The sequence below is a fragment of the Hyperolius riggenbachi genome, chromosome 7, assembly GCF_040937935.1.
Source record: "Hyperolius riggenbachi isolate aHypRig1 chromosome 7, aHypRig1.pri, whole genome shotgun sequence".
In the NCBI taxonomy this organism is placed as follows: Eukaryota; Metazoa; Chordata; class Amphibia; order Anura; family Hyperoliidae; genus Hyperolius; species Hyperolius riggenbachi.
Window position 1 is genome coordinate 223,701,920 of NC_090652.1, and position 22,757 is coordinate 223,724,676.

Sequence of the window (22,757 nt, forward strand, 5' to 3'; positions counted from 1 at the left end):
CATATAAACACTCAAACTGCATAATAATACAATTTTTTATCATTGGCAAATTTATGTAAGAAAAGCCAGCACCACTTCTCCCAACATATACTGTATATACCTCTGCCAAAACACTGCAACCATTGCACATGATTCCTTGATATTCCTAAAAGTATGGTAATTCCCAAAATCCAGTATTCTCCATAGTTTACCCTCAGTACAGGAGTAGACCCGATTATCAATAATTCAGGCAATCAGCACCCTGAAATAACTGACACTTACTGGGTGGGGGAACCATGGGGGCGTGCTTTTCTGCCACTAATGCAGAAAACACATGTAAAGTTGCAGCAGGACGGCAGCTGTAAGGCCTCGTTCACATTGTGTGCGTGTGGAAAACGCAGGGAGAAAATGCATATGAAAAACGTTTGTATGCGTTTTTGTAATGCGTTTCTGTGCGTTTTTGGTCCTCATGCGGGTTTTTCTTTTTTTTCTTTTGTCCACTACACTTCCGTCAAGAAATGCGATTCCCGAAACGCAGGAAAAATGCATGTCATGCGTTTTTACTGCGCATATATCGACTCGCATTAGCATGCGTTTGTGCACGCAACGCACAGAAATGCATGCAGCTATGCGTTTCAAACACGCGTACGTTTGAAACGCAGCTATGTGAACGAGGCACATAGAAAATCATTGATTTTTATGTACCTTTACTAAACGTACACTCCACGGGTTGTTGAAAAGCGCACAAAGCGTGAAGTGTGACGAGGCCTAAGATATAAAGAGGACAGCCCAGAGCTCTAGTATGTGTTTTCCACTGCGTGCTGCTCTGCATTAGTGAGATACAGAGCTCTGTCATGCAAGTGGCACTGCACTGGGTACAGACGCGTATCTAAAGGGGTGCAGGCATGGCTAGTGCCATGGGCGACAGTGCACCATGGGCGCTATGCCTGCCCCCATGCCACCGCTGTATTCTCCCTCCCTCCCCTCCGGTGTAGCCCTCGCTGATGCTGCCGCTTCTCAGATCAGTGTGCCGCCGGCCCGCCGCTACTTAGGAATCCAGACCCATGTGACGCCTCCCCCGCCGCTGCCTGGGCATCCTCCTCCTTTTGGTACCACATCGGAGGGATCAGCGTGACACCAGAGACAGAGAAGGGCGCACATGTTGCTTGCGCCCGGTATACTAAGAATGCGGAAGTGACATCATCGGTAACTTCCGCATTCATAGTACACCGGGTGCGAGCAACATGTGCGCCCTTCTCTGTCTCTGGTGTCACGCTGATCCCTCCGATGTGGTACCAAAAGGAGGAGGATGCCCAGGCAGCGGCGGGGGAGGCGTCACATGGGTCTGGATTCCTAAGTAGCGGCGGGCCGGCGGCACACTGATCTGAGCACTGGTATGGCACCCAGCGAGCACGCAAGCCAGCACCCTGCCCCAGCCAGCATCCTGCAAGCCAGCACCCTGGTCCCTGCCCCAGCCAGCACCCTGGTCCCTGCAAGCCAGCACCCTGCCCCCTGCAAGCCGGCACCCTGGTCCCTGCCCCAGCCAGCCACCCTGGTCCCTGCAAGCCAGCACCCTGCCCCAGCCATCACCCTGCCCCCTGCAAGCCAGCACCCTGGTCCCTGCCCCAGCCAGCCACCCTGGTCCCTGCAAGCCAGCACCCTGCCCCCTGCAAGCCAGCACCCTGCCCCCTGCAAGCCAGCACCCTGCCCCAGCCAACACCCTGCAAGCCAGCACCCTGGTCCCTGCCCCAGCCAGCACCCTGGTCCCTGCAAGCCAGCACCCTGCCCCCTGCAAGCCAGCACCCTGCAAGCCAGCACCCTGCCCCCTGCAAGCCAGCACCCTGGTCCCTGCCCCAGCCAGCCACCCTGGTCCCTGCAAGCCAGCCACCCTGCCCCAGCCATCACCCTGCCCCCTGCAAGCCAGCACCCTGGTCCCTGCAAGCCAGCACCCTGCCCCCTGCAAGCCAGCACCCTGCCCCAGCCAGCACCCTGCAAGCCAGCACCCTGGTCCCTGCCCCAGCCAGCCACCCTGGTCCCTGCAAGCCAGCACCCTGCCCCAGCCATCACCCTGCCCCCTGCAAGCCAGCACCCTGGTCCCTGCAAGCCAGCACCCTGGTCCCTGCCCCAGCCAGCCACCCTGGTCCCTGCAAGCCAGCCACCCTGCCCCAGCCATCACCCTGCCCCCTGCAAGCCAGCACCCTGGTCCCTGCAAGCCCGCACCCTGCCCCCTGCAAGCCAGCACCCTGCCCCCTGCAAGCCAGCACCCTGCCCCAGCCAGCACCCTGCAAGCCAGCACCCTGGTCCCTGCCCCAGCCAGCACCCTGGTCCCTGCAAGTCAGCACCCTGCCCCAGCCATCACCCTGCCCCCTGTAAGCCAGCACCCTGCCCCCTGCAAGCCAGCACCCTCGTCCCTGCCCCAGCCAGCACCCTGCCCCCTGCAAGCCAGCACCCTGGTCCCTGCCCCAGCCAGCACCCTTGTCCCTGCAAGCCAGCACCCTACCCCAGCCATCACCCTGCCCCCTGCAAGCCAGCACCCTACCCCAGCCATCACCCTGCCCCCTGCAAGCCAGCACCCTGCACCAGCCAGCACCCTGCCCCAGCCATCACCCTGCCCCCTGCAAGCCAGCACCCTGCCCCCTGCAAGCCAGCACCCTGCTCCCTGCAAGCCAGCACCCTGCAAGCCAGCACCCTGGTCCCTGCCCCAGCCAGCACCCATCACCCTGCCCCAGCCATCACCCTGCCCCCTGCAAGCCAGCACCCTGCCCCCTGCAAGCCAGCACCCTCGTCCCTGCCCCAGCCAGCACCCTGCAAGCCAGCACCCTGCCCCCTGCAAGCCAGCACCCTGCCCCCTGCAAGCCAGCACCCTGCCCCAGCCAGCAGCCTGGTCCCTGCCCCAGCCAGCACCCTGCCCCCTGCAAGCCAGCACCCTGCCCCCTGCAAGCCAGCACCCTGCCCCAGCCATCACCCTGCCCCCTGCAAGCCAGCACCCTGGTCCCTGCCCCAGCCAGCACCCTGCCCCCTGCAAGCCAGCACCCTGCCCCCTGCAAGCCAGCACCCTGCCCAAGCCATCACCCTGCCCCCTGCAAGCCAGCATCCTGCCCCAGCCATCACCCTGCCCCCTGCAAGCCAGCACCCTGCCCCAGCTTGCATCGTGCACCAGCCAGCTTTCTGCACACAGCCCCCAGCAAGCACCCTGCACCCAGCCAGCAATTGGATGACAGCTATGGCTACCTAATATCTAGGGACACATCATGCTACCTAATACTGATATACAGTATATATGTGTACATGGCTACTTGATTCTTTTATCTGAGGAACATGTCTACTTGATTTATGTATGCAGGATGGATTTGGCTTGATGCACCTGCCTGTTTAATGTGAGGCACCTGGCTACTTAATTTTATATGGAGATGTGTGACTATTTTATCTGGATTATTGTGACAACTTTGTTTTTATTGGGGTCGGGACATAACTACGGTACTTCATGATAGTTTAATCTGGAGGCATGTGACTACTTTATTTTATCTGGAGGCATGTGACTACTTTATTTTATCTGGAGGCATGTGACTACTTATTTTATCTGGAGGCATGTGACTACTTATTTTATCTGGAGGCATGTGACTACTTTATTTTATCTGGAGGCATGTGACTACTTGATTCTTTTATCTGGAGACATGTGACTACTTGATTCTTTTATCTGGAGGCATGTGACTACTTTATTTTATCTGGAGGCATGTGACTACTTTATTTTATCTGGAGGCATGTGACTACTTTATTTTATCTGGAGGCATGTGACTACTTTATTTTATCTGGAGGCATGTGACTACTTTATTTTATCTGGAGGCATGTGACTACTTTATTTTATCTGGAGGCATGTGACTACTTTATTTTATCTGGAGGCATGTGACTACTTGATTCTTTTATCTGGAGGCATGTGACTACTTTATTTTATCTGGAGGCATGTGACTACTTTATTTTATCTGGAGGCATGTGACTACTTGATTTTATCTGGAGGCATGTGACTACTTGATTTTATCTGGAGGCATGTGACTACTTGATTTTATCTGGAGGCATGTGACTACTTGATTTTATCTGGAGGCATGTGACTACTTGATTTTATCTGGAGGCATGTGACTACTTGATTTTATCTGGAGGCATGTGACTACTTGATTTTATCTGGAGGCATGTGACTACTTTATTTTATCTGGAGGCATGTGACTACTTTAATATTTTATCTGGAAGCTATTTAATTTTGAGGCACATGACTAGTTAATTCTAATATCTAGGGGACCATGGCTGCTGAATGTATGTATCTGGGGGCATTTTAAACTGGTATTTGGGTAACCCAGTAACTTAATTCTAGTATCTAGGGACACATCTGTCTTATGACAGTAGTGCAGGCTGCAGATAAAAGCTAAACTGCCTCTCTGGCAGTTTTCAATTGTAATCTCCCACTTCTTGTTGGACTGAACCCTCCAAACTTGAACAGGGGGGGGGGGGGGGCGCGCAATTTCATTCTTTGCCATAGGCGCCGTATTACCCAGATACGCCTCTAACTGGGTATGGGAGCTTGGCGGTTCTCACTGTGTTATTTGAGCCCCAGTAATAGTCGGAGCATTAATTACAATAAAATCACCACAAATTGGGTGCTGGCAATAGCACAAAGGAAGAAATTAGGTAATCAGCAGGGGAGTACATTTTTTCATATTCCCCGAGATTAACGCATGGAGAAAAGTCTTTAATCTTCTCCCTGCACTCAAATGAAACATTGCCGTTTCATAAGTACTCGGCTTTGTGATGGGTAAAGTGTAAGACACCTCTCAAGCAACTGAGCACCTATCCTGTATCAGGCAATCCCCACCTGTGCCAGTTAACAGAGACTCTACTGTATTTGTAATAGTGTTTCCCAATGTCCACAACATTGTACTTATAAACTACTCAATATGCAGCCATTACAAAACATCTAACATTGTAGCCATGACTGCGTGCCATGAAAAGAGGAGGTACTTTTATAATCATATCAAACTTGCAAATTTGTACCCATATGTATATGTGCTGTACTCTATTCTAATACTCCAGTAACAATATTGTCCTGTCACGTGGTATACCCCTGAAACACAGAGTAATGTGCAAAATCCCTTTTTCCCCAGTTTCATTTCTCCTCATGATGTTGGAAGTACTGCCTATCTGACGAAGGTGCAGCGCGCCGAAACGTGCAATGACTTCATACACATGCCAACACTAGGCCCCGCACATCCCCTTGCGAGACGAGCTCCAGGCTACCAGAGACCGCAGGCAGACAATGGAAGAAACGAGCGTCAGGTAAGGAAGTGCCCGCGGGGACGAGCGCAAATCGATCCGGGCGCCCGCGGGGACGCGCTGGTATCGAGCCAGCGGCTCAATACCGGCGCACAAACGAGCCGTGTATGCTCGGCATAAGATTTTTCTGTAAGATTTTCTGTAATTAGATTATTTTCTGTAAAGTACTGGTAGAAACTGGTCATAATCTCTGGTGCATTGTCTTCTGGCTATCTCCTCCTGAGTAGAACAATGCCTAATTGCTAGGCAGATAGATGGTTAGATAGATAATGATGGAAATTATCTAACTGGTAGGTAAATCTTATAGAAAATCTTACAGAAAAAAGTGTATGGTGTGTACTAGGCATTATGCTAGGAATACACCATACAATTTTCTGTAAGATTCTCTGTAATGCTGGGGATACACGGTACGTTTCTGTACCGTGTATCGATCAACTGATCCGGCCAGCCGATAATATTCAGCTGGCCCGATCAAGCCGCACGACCCCCGCCGGATCCCCGCTGGCGGACAATGGCAGGGAATCGAGCGCTGATAAGGAAGCGCCGGTGGGGACGAGCGGTAATCGATCCAATTTACCTGCCAGATAGATAAATGCCAACATGTTGGAAATTATCTATCTAACCATCTATCTGCCTAGCAATTAGGCATTGTTCTACTAAGCAGGAGATAAACAGAAGACAATGCACCAGAGATAATGACCATTCTCTACAGAAAATAATTCTAAATTATGCATTCTAACAGAAAATCTAACAGAAAATTGTATGGTGTATTCCCAGCATTAAAGGGAAGGTCCAGGCAAAAAAAAAAAAAAAATGAGTTTCACTTACCTGGGGCTTCTACCAGCCCCATGCAGCCATCCTGTGCACTTGTAGTCATTCACTGCTGCTCCAGTCCCCCGCTGGCAGCTAGTTTAGTTTTCGCCGACCTCGGAGGTCGGGGGCCGCATTGCGTGCATTTTTATGCATTCCCGCTAGTGCAGGAACATTAACACATAAATTTTTATGCGTTGGTGGTGCAATGCGTAAATTATTGTGTAAATTATTATGCGTAAATTATTATGCGTTGCACCACCAACGCGTAAAAATGTATTGTGTTAATGTTCCTGCACTAGCGGGAATGCGTAAAAATGTACGCAATGCGGCAAAAAACGACACTAGCTGCCAGCGGGGGACTGGAGCAGCAGTGAGCGACTACGAGGGCACAGGATGGCTGCATGGGGCTGGTAGAAGCCCCAGGTAAGTGAAACTCATTTTTTTATTTTGCCCGGACCTTCCCTTTAAGGGGCCCATACACCTAACGATTTTCCCACCGATATACAGCAGATTCGATCACTGTGATTGAATCTGCTGTGAAATAGTCGCGCAAATGCTGACACAACGATCGAGTTCCGTCTGAAATCAATCGTTCCCGTCGATCCGTCCGTGCAGAAGATATTTCTCGATCACCAGCGGGTCGGGGGTGCGTCGATAGCGGCGTTCGAATGCCCGACGCAATACAGCAGAGATACATTACCTGTTCCGGCCGGCGCGACTCCCCCGGTCTCCACGGTCTTCTTCTCCGCTCCGGGCTCCAGCTTCACTGAGCTTCCTGTCCTGGCAGGAAGTTTAAACAGTAGAGCACCCTCTACTGTTTAAACTTCCCCTGGACAGGAAGTTCAATGAAGCAAGCCAGCCGAACCGGAGACCAGCGCGGAGAAGAAGACAGCGGAGACTGGGGGAGTCGCGCCGGCCAGATCAGGTAATGTATAGCTGGCGGGCAGGCGGCGGCAGCTTCACAGATTGTGAATCGATTTCAGCATGAAACCAATCACAATCTGTTTGCAGTAAAGGCTGCCATACGATCCCTCTCTGATCAGATTCGATCAGAGAGGGATATATCTGTTGGTCGAATCTGATGGCAAATCGACCAGTGTATGGCTACCTTAAGACTCACTTTTTCTCCACCGTGTGTGTGTGTGAGACTGTGTCTTATAGTCCAAATGCAGGGAGTTCCTGACTTGTGAATGCCTGCCAATATGAACCTCCAACCCACCACAATGTCGGGGACTTCCTGTACTGTACCCATGCAAAATAGGACACAGGGGGACAAACGGAGGACACAGAGGGACACAAAGGAGCATAGAGGAGAAAACAAGGAGGACAGAGGCAGACACATGGGGACACAGGAGGAAACATGGGGACACAGGATGAAACATGGGGACACAGGAGGACACAAGGGGGACACAGGAGGACACAAGGGGGCATGAGGTAAAAAAAGAGGGGCATAATCAACAAGATGCCCCTTCACCATGGATGCACCAGGTTTAGTAGATATTTTTCCCCTCGGTGCGTCTTATGGTCAGGTGTGTCTTATAGTCCGAAAACTACGGTTATTTTATTTACACATTACAGACGCACAATTTGTCACACACATTGGTACCCCAAACATTTTGGTGTAACTGTCAATCTGCTGCCTTACTGTCAACCCACATAATCCATCTTCCCAAACATTGATTATTACTCATATTCTAACAATGCTCTCTCCCATTGTCAGCTACATTATGACTGATATCGTAATTATTATTATTATTATTATAGAGTTATAAAGCGCCAACATAATCCGCAGTTAAAGAATATACTAAAGAAAAGAACTAAACCATTGACATCTCACAGTTTATCCAGTGTTGACTGCATCTGGGCCACAGATACAAATATATGCATATTACATATACCGTATATACTCGCATACAAGCCGAATTTTTGACCCCCAAAAAGGGGGTCAAAAGTTGGGGGGTCGGCTTGTATGCAAGTCTTCCCTGGTGGTCTAGTGGTGGGTGGTCCGCGCCCCGCTCCCCCCGCGGCCGCCGCTGCTATTACCTGCTTAGGTAGCGGCCGCTTCCTAATCCGCGTTCCCCTTCTGAAACTTTCTCAGAGTGTATCACAGCAGCGCGCCCGGCGCTGCTGCTGTGACGATGCAGGGAGCAGGAAAGAGCGGTTCCCTTGGTAACGGCGATACAGATCGCCGCTATAGGGAGCCGCGCTCTTTCCTGCCCCCTGCATCGTCACAGCAGCAGCGCCGGGCGCGCTGCTGTGATACACTCTGAGAAAGTTTCAGAAGGGGAACGCGGATTAGGAAGCGGCCGCTGCCTAAGCAGGTAATAGCAGCGGCGGCCGCGGGGGGAGCGGGGAGCTGGGGGGAGCACTACCTACCTATGCTGGGCACTATACTGGCTAAACTGGGCACTATACTGGCTAAACTGGGCACTATACTGGCTAAACTGGGCACTATACTGGCTAAACTGGGCACTATACTGGCTAAACTGGGCACTTTACTAGCTAAACTGGGCACTTTACTAGCTAAACTGGGCACTATACTGGCTAAACTGGGCACTATACTAGCTAAACTGGGCACTATACTGGCTAAACTGGGCACTATACTGGCTAAACTAGGCACTATACTGGCTAAACTAGGCACTATACTGGCTAAACTGGGCACTTTACTAGCCATACTGGGGCACTATACTAGCTGAACTGGGCACTATACTGGCTAACCTGGGCACTATACTGGGCACTTTACTAGCCATACTGGGGCACTATACTAGCTAAACTGGGCACTATACTAGCTAAACTGGGCACTATACTGGCTAAACTGGGCACTATACTAGCTAAACTGGGCACTATACTAGCTAAACTGGGCACTATACTGGCTAAACTGGGCACTATACTAACTAAACTGGGCACTATACTGGCTAAACTGGGCACTTTACTAGCCATACTGGGGCACTATACTAGCTAAACTGAGGCACTATACTAGCTAAACTGGGCACTATACTGGCTATACTGGGCACTATACTGGCTATACTGGGCACTATACTGGCTATACTGGGCACTATACTGGCTATACTGGGCACTTTACTAGCTATACTGAGCACTATACTAGCTATACTGGACACTACCTACCTATACTGGGCACTATACTAGCTATACTGGGACACACTGGGGGGCTGCACCAATCCAGCATTTCCTACCCCCGGCTTATATGGGGGTCAATCATTTTTCCCTGTTTTTTCAGGGAAAAGTTGGGGGGTCGGCTTATATGCGGGTATATATGGTAAATGAAGAAGCAATGTGGATGTTCTCTCTTATTTCACGTCTGTTCCATTGTTTAAGTACTAAAGCCAGAAGAAAATATTTCCAAATACAATATGTGCCAGCAAAAACCTCTCATAATAATAAACTGGAATTACCCCCATAACTATGTATGCAGCTGTTTGGTAGGAGACTCATATTTACACCGTAAATGCAGTAGTTAGATTTCACCGTGGCAACCAAAAGCAAAATAAAACTGGTAGAGAACAGAGAATACTCAATAGTACAACAGTAAATGGTTGTAAAGGGAATACTGACTTCACTGACACACAGTTCATTATTTATTTGAAGTTCTTTTTGTATCACTACTAACCAGACAGTAAGTAATGCAAAATTAAATAAAGGTTACCGGTATATAGTGCTCAGTTTAGTTTTGGAAATCTTACCTTTAACTCCCCTGCCACAACCTTAGATGCAAGTTCCACAACACATCCCACTGCTAGACGGGCAGCCCCAGAAGAATGGACTTCATTCCAGATTGTATCACTATCAACCTGGCACAAAACAGGAAATACATTCATGGTCATTTAAATCAGTAAATAAAAAAAAAAAGCGCCTCACAGGCTATACATTAACAGACACCAGACGAACTTGCATAGTGTTTATGTGGATGCAAACACTGTATATCACTTCGACATTTTTGTTAGAAAAATATCCATTTCTCTTGCAGACACTACTATCAGATTTCAGTGTCTGTCACAACTTGGATATGAAAAAGCCCTCATATAGAAAATATAAAGACGATGTTCAATGGAAGCAAGACCAGAATAACACTCACCCCAACCCCGCCACATGGGAGACGAACGAACATGGAGGTCAAAGATCCTGCATGAGGAAAGGGGAATGGTTAGTGGAGAGCGTTAGTGGCATCAGCACAAATAAGGGTCTAACACAAAAAAACAAAACGCCACACCTAATCAGCAAAACGCCAGCACACTAATGACTATACCAACTCCACATTTCAACACTTTTAATGATGCAGAACAAATGCAGTATTTTTTAGAGATTACTAGTTTAAAAAAACACAAAAATCAAAAGCATGTGACCAAAGGTCCGAGTAAAATCTGTCGGCATTCCAGATGAACAAGACAAGAGTAGGATTCGCATAAAATGACATGCTTCATACTAATATAAACTGCATCATTTAGGAAAAGACGCAGTAGAAACTTACCCTCTAGTTTCTGTCGATTCAAAGGATTGGTGCCATAAAGCAAAGTATGAGCCTCGGAGTGGACAGTCTGCAGTTCCTCTAAAGTGGCTTTTCTGCCTCGTATGCACTGCGCATGAAAAGGAATACACAAGTGAACCAAGCCATAGGGTGCAACTATCCTGAAGCACTGTTCTGCAGTGATAATCGCAAACACGTAAAAAAACCTTCTACCCTAATAGTGATGTGCAATGAAGAAGGGTGGAGGCACCCAAAAATAAATATCAAATAAGTTATAAAGACATAAATAAATACATGAGGCATTTTACCTCTCCATATGAACCAACCCAGAAAAAAACGTTTCTCTGGTCTCTGCCCTCTTCCTCAGGTCAATAAAAGGCCTTAGGGAATTCAGTTTGCAGCCTGAGTGCCAAAAATACCTCCATGTATTTATTTATGTCTTTATAACTTAAACGCAGAGATTTTATTTTTCTTTTGGGTGCGGGTGGTGGGGGGAATGGGGCGGTGCGCGCCTCCACCATCCTTCATAGCCCACTACACCTCCTTTGCAGTACCGAGCAGGGATGGTGTTTTCCCCGTAGGCAATATTCGGTGGTTGCAGGTTCTGTGAGTATAACTATTCTTGTAATATTGAGCTAATTTTATCCTACGATACTGCACCATTTGGCTCCTGGTCTCGTCTGTCACACAGGCTACCGTGGTTCCCCCACAGTGACTGTCCCTACATTTACGCAATAGTGATGGGACTGAACTGGCTGGTATGACAGTAATGATGGCCTCACATGTGGGCAGATTTAACAGCAAGAGTTTTGCTCCCTACCACCTAAACCACGACCTCAAAATTGAAGGCAAATTCTGATTGCAATCAGGTTAATAAGTTAATATAAGCAGTGTATGGAAGCTTTCCAGGGACTACAAAAGCTGCAGTCTGTTGTCAGAGAACACGTACCATATGACCAATCTGCATTTTTATTCCAGATTATCAATTGCAAAACCTAAAGAAAAACATTACATGTATAACTGGCTATTGGATTTTAGACTAGCCATACCAAAAGCTATACAGTCTCATTTATGTGACTGGAGGTAAAGCCAACCTGAACTGAAAAATAAAAGTCAAAATAAACATACACACATACATACTTACCTCCTACATAGACTACTCATTATTCTTTTATCGCACGCCCTGTTTATCCACTGTGATCATTTTAAAATGGCAATGACCTGGTAACAGCTTTCGGGTTAGCACTATTAACCAGTAATATTGCTTGAGCCATATGGAGGCATGGACATTACCTTGCACATCAGGGGCCATATGCAATTCCCTTTTTCACCTGAGTTTTCTCCTAGGTGATATTTTTAAACTTGTCAATAAAATGCCTTTTAAGCCCCCAGCAAGCAAGAAAATACTCCAAATAATTTTGATAGTACTTTTTAACCTGCTTTTTGGTGCTTTTTTAGTTGAAAAGTGCTGGAAAGTTATTTTAAATTGAAGATGAAAACGTATCTCCTAGGAGAAAACTCAGGTGAAAAAGTGAATTGCATATGGCCCCAGATGTCCTTTCAGTTATCGCTGACAGCAGCAACTAATATAGAGGAAAAGGTCTCTAAGCTGTCAGCTTAAAATAGTGAGCTTCTGAGAGGAACTGATGGCGGGGTAAGTATGCAACATTCATTTGCAGGTTACCATGTGTTTCTTTTAAATAATTTTACTCGGTTCAGGTTCACTTTAAACAATTATTCTATGGCTGTCAGAAAATCATTTGTTTGAATGTTTCAATATGTTTAAAGTTGCCAACAAAACACTCACCTCACACATGCTCCTCAGACCAGTTTCTTGCAACCTGGACCAGATGCTTTGTATTCGGCCAGCATGCTCTGGATGGATATTTGTGTTTCCACAGATACACTGATGTTTCAGCATCAAGGTGTCATAAACAAGACCTTCAAGAACAACAGCAACTGTTAGACCAAAAAGCACCGCTCAGCCTATGCCAATAGTGGACAATAGTTTAAGCTATGGTACCTGTAGTGAATCTGGGCTTGGTGGGAGTTTCCTGAACAGACATGGGAAAAGAGGCAGAGGCTGGTGAGGACTGAGCCCTTGACAGAGGTCTGTGCCCACTAAAAGGCATAACTATGCCGGCAGCTTCCAATGAGGCCTGATAGTTCCTAAGTTGATGAATCCGCTGTTGCTCCAGTAGTAGTGTTTGCTGTGAGTAAAATGTTTAGATGTTAGCCACTAACAATCTAAGTGGCTATAGAGAAGCTAGTAGGCAGGGTAAGGTGTATTGGTACATACCTGTCGAAATAATAGATCTTGCTCAACCTGCAGTTTATTCTGGTCCAGCTCATGTGCATTTGCCTCTTCATCACTTTCTTCTCTTTCTTGTTTCACATGCACAATACTGCCAAGACTCTGCTCCTTGTGGTCAGACACATGTTCTGCATATGGCTCTTCATTAAATGCTTGATGCTCACGCAGCTCCTCCTCTGTCTCCTCAGGGTGGCTCTCATGCTGCCGTGAAACGTCATTTACTTTGGGAATCATCTAAAATAGGAAAAAAAGAATAAAGGTTAGAAAAGCTGACAACAGTGACGCCAATAATAGCCAGCCTCTGCACTACAGATGATTGATGCCAAATTGGATAGATTTAATAAATCGATTGAAATGGGGTCAATTAATTCATTTGGAGCAGATATAAAATGCAACGAAAATTAGCATCAACCTGATCATCTCTACTGTGTATGTATGCAATTTTTCACTAGACACTTGGGTGGCCTATAGGGAAAAGGGGCACGGGGTGAAGCCATAAGTAGAATTTATACAACACTGCCGATACACTATGAATGCTTCACCAAACCTACTTCTCACACTAGTCCTGCCTCTACCTCCTCCCAACACTAACTGTCGCCCTAACTATTAAAACTATTCCTCCTGCTCCCCTACACTACCTGTTCCCTTCTTGCATGTAATCTGCTTGTGGCTATAAATCCGGCACCCAAATTACATACTGGGCATGGCTATGGATGCAATTAACATTGAGGACTATTGCAGTGCCCAAATTCACAGGTGGCATGTTGTGCAAAAATTACCTGCCTCGCTTGGGAGGGTGTGTGGGGAAAAGTTTTTTTGTTTTTTTTAAACAGAGTCGTGGCAGAGAGAACACTGATCTGTAGTTGTGGCGCTAGCCAGAAAGTGTTAAGCCTTATACACACTTAACGGGTTTCAGCCGAGACAGCCAGTCGAGGTCACCTCTGCAGAGAAGCTTACCCCAGCCCACTCCCTCAAGTGCGTCAGCCAATGATTTCCCAGTCCAATTTTCTCAGCCCACCCACTAACACGGCTACTGCCTACTAAGTGTGTCTCAAGTGGCTGCCTTGCAAGCGATTTGAGTCTAACAAGAGAATTATTATTTTTTTTGTTGATCCATCATGACTCTCTTAACGTTACCTCCGCAATGTCCTAGCAAAACCTCCACTAATGCAACATTCCCAACTAACCCACTAGCTAAAACTATACTACAAGAGTTAAAAAGAAAAACAACCCAAAAAAGTAATTCCCCCCTCTATGTCTTCTGCCCCCTAGACACCTAACACTAGCTTTCTCCCACACCGAAAGGGAAAAAAAACAATGTAAACCTAAAAGGCAGTCCAGCACTGAAATCGCCAGACACTAGAGTACCTGAAATCTGCGCTGAAACTACTCAATGCTGGAATGAAATAAAGACTTCTGTGTAATCTTGGCTGCTTTGGTACAGCTGTGTTTAGTGCTCCATTCACGCAAACAGCTCCCACAGCCAACAATGGAATCTACGCCAAAAACGCTAGGTGTCGGATCCATTTTATTCAACCACAATCTACTCTGGGCCAAAAAGAATCGAAGTTATACCTAGCATTTAACTTTTCAGCACATAGTTAATCACCCAAAGGCTTCTACAAAGCCTCTTAAAGACTTCCATGATTAAGATTAGGAGTATATCACAGATAAGATTATCAAGGGACAATGGCACGTATTATAATGATATAGGCAATAAGGGGCAAGGAAACAGGTTTTTATTGTATGTTATAACAAACTGTAATTTGCTTGAAGTGGCTTTCTGGATTTCTACAGCAGACCACAGCAATAGCTGAATAGCACGGATATTGGCTATAGCAATCCACAGCAATACCAGAACAGTACGGATAATGGCTGTAGCAGTCCACATCAATAACTGAATGTTATGATACTGTCTACAGTCCATATGCAGAAGATCTCCACACACTCTACCTTATTATCCACCGGGGAGTTTAACCAGGAGTCCCCCCACCCATAGGGGTATTAATCCAAATGATAAGCAAATGACCCGGTACGCTACCTGGATTTTGCAAGCAATGCTGGATTAGTGCATAATAGTACCACAACTCAAATAGCATTTGAGAAAAGTCTTGTTTGATTGAAACGTTTTGCTATGAAAAGAAATAGATACACAGTCTATAACATTTCACAACAAAGCCAAAACATTTCTGATGTCTGTAGCAGCCTAGAGTAATAGCACTAAATTTTTAATCTTGTTCAATGGAGAACATCAGTACTGTGAAAGCAAATCTGATTAAGCACACCACCATGAATGTGCTACAGCAATCTAAAGTGGCCATACACTTAAAGATTTGCAGCAGATTCGACCATCAGATAGATTTCTGTCAGATGCCTGTCAAGTCAAATCTGACAGGAATCGATCTGTGTGCACCACACACTAGGAACAGATTTCCAATAGATTTCAGAATGAAATCTATTGGAAATCAATCTGAATGCATTATTCGACCTTTAGATCCAATGCAACTGTATGGGCCAGCGATCTGCTGTCAGCAGCAGATCGACCTAGATCCTCCATCATATCAGATTGATCAAATCGATGATCGAAGGCTGAGACTGGCCAGTGTATGGGCCCCTTAAGTGGTGCTTTGCCAAGTTTTAACAAATAGGCCTCTTAGATCAGAGTGAAACAAAGAAAGAAATAGAAAAAGATGGTCATACGAGATGCAGAGCTATATATTTCGGCGCAGGGTGAAGCCGATAAACAACTCTCCCTGCTCCTGCACAAACTCTCCAAGTTGTAGTAACTTGGAGGATGCGTAATTCGGGCACTTTTTGTTGTGTTTTTGTTTCACAAACTCCTGGTGCTGAAATCAGCTGGTTCAATGCGTTGCAATATTTTGATTATATTCAATCACCTTGATTAAATCTATCACTGATACATTAACCTTCAAAAACACAGCAAGAGTAATATTGACCAATTAACTGGTGAAAAGCATGACACGGTAGTAAAGAGTGGTAAAAAAAAAAAAAAAAAAAAAGAAAAAGCAAAAAAAGCCACCAAGCTGCGTAACACATTGTACAATACAAAGTTAGCAGGGCTAGTGGATTACTCCATTCACATTCTGAGATTTTCTGAGATTAGGATTAAAAGTTTGTTCACACTGTGAGCGTTTGCAGGGTTTTTTAAGCGCTGGCGATTTCAGAAATCGCCCTAAAAGTGCTTGTGCATTGATTCCCTATGAGAAGGTTCACATGTAAGTGGTTCAATTGCGAACCACTTACAAAAGCGCCGCCTTACCATTTTCGGGGCGATTTGGCTATAATGGAAGGTACAGGGAAATCGCAAATCGCTTGAAAAATCGCTTTGTATAGCGATTTCCCGAGCACTTCTATGAATAAATATGTTGTATTTATTCATTTCTGGGTGAAAGAGTTCAGTCAGGAAGTGAAAAAAATACTCCGCAAAAGCGCTTAGAAAGTGCAGGGAACCGCTCTTGAAATAGCGTTTGTGATTTATAATGTGAACATAGCCTTAGGGCCCATTTCCAATGGCGATCAGAGCACTGCACACACCTGCGGGCAGTTATGGTCACGCCGCGGCTGCTGAATATAACCGTGATGGGACTCAAATGCAAACCGCGGAAAACTGCAGCATGCCATCCATAAAATTAGCTGCGTCGTACCACACCACGACCGGAAATTCGCGTCACTGGACCATTGACTAGCATTAGCTGCAGTTTGCATGCGGTGTGATGATCGCACCGCATCGCGTGTAGTGGAAATGGGCCCTAATAGGTGAGTGGTGTATTACTCCCTACTTCAGGATCTAGTTCTAATAAGGGCATAATCTGAATAAAACTGTCATATAGAGCCCCAATCAATCAATCAATCCGTGTGCGGCCACCTTAACAAAATCCATCTACCGTGGGTTAACTAGCTCATTTCAAAGTAAGTCATATGGTTTACAAATATGTCACTACTGAACAGGGCTGTGGAGTCAAGGAGTCAGAGCAATTTTTGGGTACCTGGAGACCGAGTCATAGTTTTATAAACTGAGGAGTTGCAGTTGGGACGATTTTTGCACCCACTCCATAGCCTTGCAAGAGCTGTGGGGTCGAGGAGTCGGAGCAATTGTGGGTACCTGGAGTCAGAGGTTCCATAAATTGGAGTTGTATAATTTTTGTATTGACTCCACAGCCCTGCTACTAAACAACCTAAAGGACCACTACTGCAAAAAAAAGTGTAACATTTAGAATACATACAACATGTACATTCATCCCAGAGTAAAACACACTATACATTACTTTATCACTGTCACTTAAAGTGTACCTGAAGAGAAAAAAAGTGCCCTCACCAGAGGGGCTCCAGCATTGGGACCCCTTGAAAATCCATCGACAATCCCAGGCAGGCGCAGTGGCAGCTGTACAATGGTCTCTGGCGGAAATAGCCAAGCCTGATCGAGTCCAATCTACCGGACAGGTAGTTTGCGCCTGCGCAGTAGAGCGGACCTTATCAGGCTCGGCTATTTCCACATGAACCAGAGCGGGAAGCCGCTAGTTACCACTACCAAACTTTTTCCGCACCTGTGAAAATCTTCGTGATTTTTTTCCCCATCAAATAGCCCTTTGTGAATTGTAGCCATGGAGGTTGGTCAGGTTAGATCCTTAGCTAAAAGTTCTTTTACAACAGAAAAAAAAGGAAATACAGAGAATCCCCCATGAAGAGATGGACTACTCCAAAAGCAGTCAGATTTTTACTACCTACTGTAACAACATCATGGGGGGGGGGAGAGATAATTTAGAGTTCCATTTACTCAGGGAGGAATATTAATCTTTTACATACGTCTTTACCTGTAATTTAAATTAAATTTTCAGTGACCATGAAAGTGGCCCTTTAAGTTTTACTACCAGGAATACAGTTAGAAAAAAAAATAATCAAAAATTATCACGTGTGGAAAGGATAGGAGAACCTTATTGAGGTGTATCTGCTGCTGCTGAAACTGCTGCTTGTGCTTCTCAAGGAACTGCTGGTGCTGCTGCTGGATGACCAAGTGCTGCAGAGCATGAGAGTTCTGAGGCAGAGGTGCAGACTGTGTCCGGCCCAGGGGGCGGTGCTGACGTAACTTGTGGATAGTTGGGGAGAGACGATCAGAGTTCCCCAAGGATTGGGAGTGAAGTGTGTGTGCCCCCAAGCCTGAAATATAAAACAGGTCTGTTCATGTTTTCACAGTCATTCATTAAAATTGCCAAAACAGCCGAAATTCATAACAGCGAAAAATGTTCAGTACAATATCCCAAGGATAAAACCTTGTGATACATAAAATGTAGTGTAGCCTTTGATAGATTTATAATGGGCGACACACAAATAGATAGAGACAAACTGAAGATTCCAAAAGGCTGGTGCTGAGGATATAGCCCCAGTCCCTGATTAACACAAACTGACAGATATATATTAATATTCCTACAGTGAGTATAAGTGAGCTCCTATATAGGGAGCTCAAGCCTCACTGTTCCAGGCCGTAACACCAGAACTATCTAATGCTCAGTGAAGCTGCTCGCATGCACTAATCATTCTATAAATGCTATGCAGTTTAAAAGTGCTCACAAACAGCAAATACTTTTATTCTGCATATACTGTATTTTTTTTAACTATAAGTCGCATCCCCCCCCCCCCCCCCCCCCATACAGAAAAAGTAGTGCAGAATGTGCAGGGAAGCTGTACTGCTAATACTTTACCTGCTCCTGCAACGCAGATCCTCTCCCCCTGGCTCCGTCAGTGATCCTCCTCTCCTCCTGGCTCCCAGCAGCGCTCTCCTCTTCAGTGGCAGCGGTAGGCAGAGACACTGGCCACCAACTGCTATGCTGAACAGCCAGGTCCTCCATACCGTTGCCTGCAGCCATGCAGTATCCCTACACTAGCGGCGTACGTGCATTGCTAGTTTACAGAGATGGCATGGATGTAGACAACAGTATGGAGGACCTAGCTGTTAAGCATAGTGGTAGGCGGCTGCTGTCCCTGCCTACCACTGCCACTGAAGAGGAGCGCACTGCCGGAAGCCAGCAGGAGAGGAAGATGCAGAAGAGGATCGCTGATGGAGCCAGGGGGAGAGGATCTGCGCTACAGGAGCAGGTAATGTATGAAAGTGTATTGTAGTGTAGTTTAGTGCAGTGTAGTTAAGTTAATTGTAGCGTAGTTTAGTGCAGTGTAGTGTAGGTGTATTGCTGTGTAGCTTAGTTGGTGGGCAGCAGGGATCAGTGTAGTGTAACTGGTAGGGGCAACATGGCTTAGTGTAGTGCAGCTGGGCAGCGTAGTGTAGATAGAATTAGCTTAGAAACTGTTTTTTGGGGGGTAAAAGGTTCATAAGATGCCCCTGCAGTATAGATGCACCTAGGTTTAGTTTTTTGTCTTTTTTCCTGATTTTTGCCCTCTAAACCTAGGCGTGTCTTATATGCCGGAGCATCTTATATTTCGAAAAATACGGTACTTTATTGGAATCCATCTTCACTTAATGTCTTTGTGTGTTGCCCATTTAATTGAATCTAAGAAAGATTATGTTTTATGCATCAATATGGTTTATCCTTGAGAGATTGTGCTGCCCAGTCATTTATTACTTGAAATGCTACTACTGAGTACACAACTTTGCGCATACCTGAAACTAAGGGGCTCTGTGCATTGGGCTGCTGCTCTAGCAGGACCATATGCTGTAGAAGAGAATTATGAGAGGTTGCTGCATCTGAACCAAGGTAAGGAGTTAGGTGACCAGCAGGAAACAAAGAGAGTCGCTGTTGGATAGCAGGAAGGGAAATGCGGTCTGCTTCTTGTCCAGAGCCACCCTAAAATTAAAAAACAAAAACAAAATGAAGTACCTTTTGTTATCTATGTAGGTATCCATCCATTTACAGGCACACAAATGGGAGAACCCTATTGAGAGTGTTTAAACTAATATTACTTAGAGTACATTTTCCAAGCAAGATACACACCATACATTGTCATGTGTAGTTAAACAATTATGGGGTCAGTTCAGATGTCATTTAAGTTGTGAATAGGCACCAATGGCAGATGCATTTCCTTCTACCATATTAGTTTTGTTTAGATAATCTAATGCTGGGAATACACGGTACGTTTCTGTACCGTGTATCGACCAGCTGATCCGGCCAGCTGATAATATTCAGCTGGCCCGATCATGCCGATCGACCCGCGCCCGCCTGATTCCCGCCAGCGGGCAATGGCAGGGAATCGAGCGGGGATAAGGAAGCGCCAGCGGGGACGAGCGGCAATCGAGCAGGGATGCGCTGGCTCGATCTGGCGCAATAAACGAGCCGTGTATGCCAGGCATAAGTGACCTGTGCTAAAGAGTTAGGCTCAGATCACATCTGAAAGAAATCTTCAATGGCCAGCTGGAGCAGACAATGCAGTATCCCTCTGATGGTCCATTCGGTGTCCAGACCAGATGCGTTTCCAATATAGGCTTCTATGGTTAATGCATCTGCTGATCTGAAATTATGCCAATCAGGACTCTGTGTTCTGCCGACCACAAGGAATCCAATGCAAAATGACATGTGTGAACGGATCCTTATTAATATAGGATCCATCGATATATCCATTTGCTGATCAGTGACACAGGCAAAAATTATCCTTTATTTGGCTCAAGTGTGAACTGACTCTTACAGCACTGTGTTGTTGTGGGTCAGATACATAGGAGTTGCAATACTGGGGGAAATTCATTGTATCTTTGCTTCAATTGAAAACAGCAATATTTTTTCAGAAAAGCTGGCTATACACCAGGCTTGACTGAGGATCCAGCATGTTTACAGGTGTCCCTCGTGGTGGCTTAAAGATCTTACATGCTAGATCTTCAAATGACAGGGACTCCTGAATACATTGTTACAATCCTTGTTGGTCTGCTGGAGGCCACTCCATCGTGGGCAGCACCATTGCCCTTTCTCCACAGTTGACTTAAAGGACAACTGTAAGCAAAGGAATATGGAGGCTGCCATATTTATTTTCTTTAAAGTGAACCAGAGACGAAGCACCCTCATGTATTTTACCATATATATCAAATATCAATGGTTTCTCTCTGTTTCATTTTTAACTGTTGAGCTTGCTTCTTATCAGCCATGATAAAATCCCTGACTGAGCATTCAGTCTGGCTTTGCTCAGGAATTTTTATAGCTGAGTCTGTGTTCTCTGGTGTCTTTTCAAGCCCAAGCCTGCCCCCTTGTGGCTCAGCTCAGGAATCATTATAGCTGAGTCATTATAGCAAAGCCAGACTGAATGCTCAGTCAGGGATTTTATCAGGGCTGATTAGAAGCAAGCTGAACAGTTAAAAATGAAACAGACAGCATAATAGGTGTTTTCTTTAATGTTCCCACTGATATATATGGTAAAATACATGAGGGTGCTTCGTCTCTGGTTCACTTTAAAGCAATACTAGTTGCCTGGCTATCCTGCTAATCCTCTTCCCTATGCAGGGAGTCCCCGACACGCGGCGGGTCGTAAGTTGGGGATTTCCTGCATTTTTCATATAAGAAGAAGGGACTTTTTCTCCCTATTTTTTGGGGAGAAAAAGTGAGTCTTATATGGTAGCAAATACGGTATACACCAGGGATCAAAAGACACAGCGTGGGAGGGGGGAGTGGACACACAGGGAGAGCCGGGGACACATGGAGGAAAACCTCTACAAGATGCTCCTGAAACATGGATGCACTAGGTTTAGTATATGGGGGGTTCTTTTACCCTTTTTTTCCCCTCTAAACCTAGGTGCATCTTATATTCCGGAATGTCTTATACAGCAGCAACTACGGTAATTAGCAGTGTATTGGCAGTGTCTCACCTAATCCATGGCTCCCTCTGTGAGCATAGACCTCTAGTGTCCTACGCTGCCACTACACTGCTTACTATACATAGGGGAGCAGGAGACGTAATGCATAGAGAGTAGAAACACAGGGGTGGGGGGAGCGGAAACGCATTCGCTGTACAAGACTCGAGGACTTTTTCTCCCCATTTTTGGAGGAGAAATAGTGCGTCTTAAATGGCTGCAAATCCGGTACTTCTGAATTGAGCAGACAAAATGGTTTATACCTTTTTCAGAGAAAATCCATGAACAAGAATAAAATCACTTACATTGGCAGATACACTGGCAGGCAGTCCCAAGGTTATGTTGGGTAAAGAGGGTGAGGTATAGAGAGGGAGCTGGGTCACAGAGCCCTCTCTGTTCGCCAGTCTATGCGCCAGAACAGCCTAAAAACAAAAAACATCACAAAAAATAAATACTCAAAATAAACCTGCATACCGAGGCAGATTACCAGGACAACACCACGAAGATAAAAGTACCTCGGCCTGCATGCCCAAGGAACCAGCAATGCCATTCTCAGTGGTGATGTTGCTTGAGCTGTTGTTGGGAGAACTGGGGCCTGAGCCAGGAGCACTATTACAAGCTGAGTCTACAAGACAAAACCAGATTCCTTGTCAACAGATATAGGAAAAGAGATATACTGTATACTTCGAGAGCACATATCAAAAAGCAAACAAAAAGGATTATATTATAAGACTTAGATAGCAGAGACACTTCTTAGATCACCGAGTTATTGTATATTTAAGAGATTTTGCCCTAACTCGAGAAGTATATATAACCTTCATATACTTTGCTGTATCTAGTTCCTTTTGTCAAATAACATTGATGTGTTTCATGACTGTATTTTCTGCAAAGAAAAGCTTAATGAAATCAGGCTACAATTATTCAACTGATCTTTCCTCCAGCCTTGATTGGCTCACTACTTCCTCAATATCAAGCATAGTATCTAGAAAACTATTGCATCAGTGCACACTTCTTAAAATACATTCTTAATTACATTCTTAATTTCAAAA

General features: G+C 46.0%; 1 protein-coding gene across 5 annotated transcripts in view; it reads right to left on the reverse strand.

The window, feature by feature from the left end:
- The window catches only part of HDAC4 (histone deacetylase 4), a 313,200-nt gene that overhangs the window by 22,839 nt on the left and 267,604 nt on the right, over positions 1–22,757 (reverse strand). For all 5 annotated transcript variants that reach the window (XM_068245302.1, XM_068245303.1, XM_068245304.1 and 2 more), the window contains 10 exons: positions 22,224–22,333; positions 22,014–22,130; positions 19,540–19,723; positions 17,860–18,083; positions 12,894–13,142; positions 12,618–12,804; positions 12,402–12,535; positions 10,598–10,703; positions 10,205–10,251; positions 9,813–9,920 (listed from right to left, as the gene is read on the reverse strand). In XM_068245302.1, the coding sequence (XP_068101403.1) occupies positions 9,813–9,920; positions 10,205–10,251; positions 10,598–10,703; positions 12,402–12,535; positions 12,618–12,804; positions 12,894–13,142; positions 17,860–18,083; positions 19,540–19,723; positions 22,014–22,130; positions 22,224–22,333 (1,466 nt within the window). The remainder of the gene's footprint in view (positions 1–9,812; positions 9,921–10,204; positions 10,252–10,597; positions 10,704–12,401; positions 12,536–12,617; positions 12,805–12,893; positions 13,143–17,859; positions 18,084–19,539; positions 19,724–22,013; positions 22,131–22,223; positions 22,334–22,757) is intronic.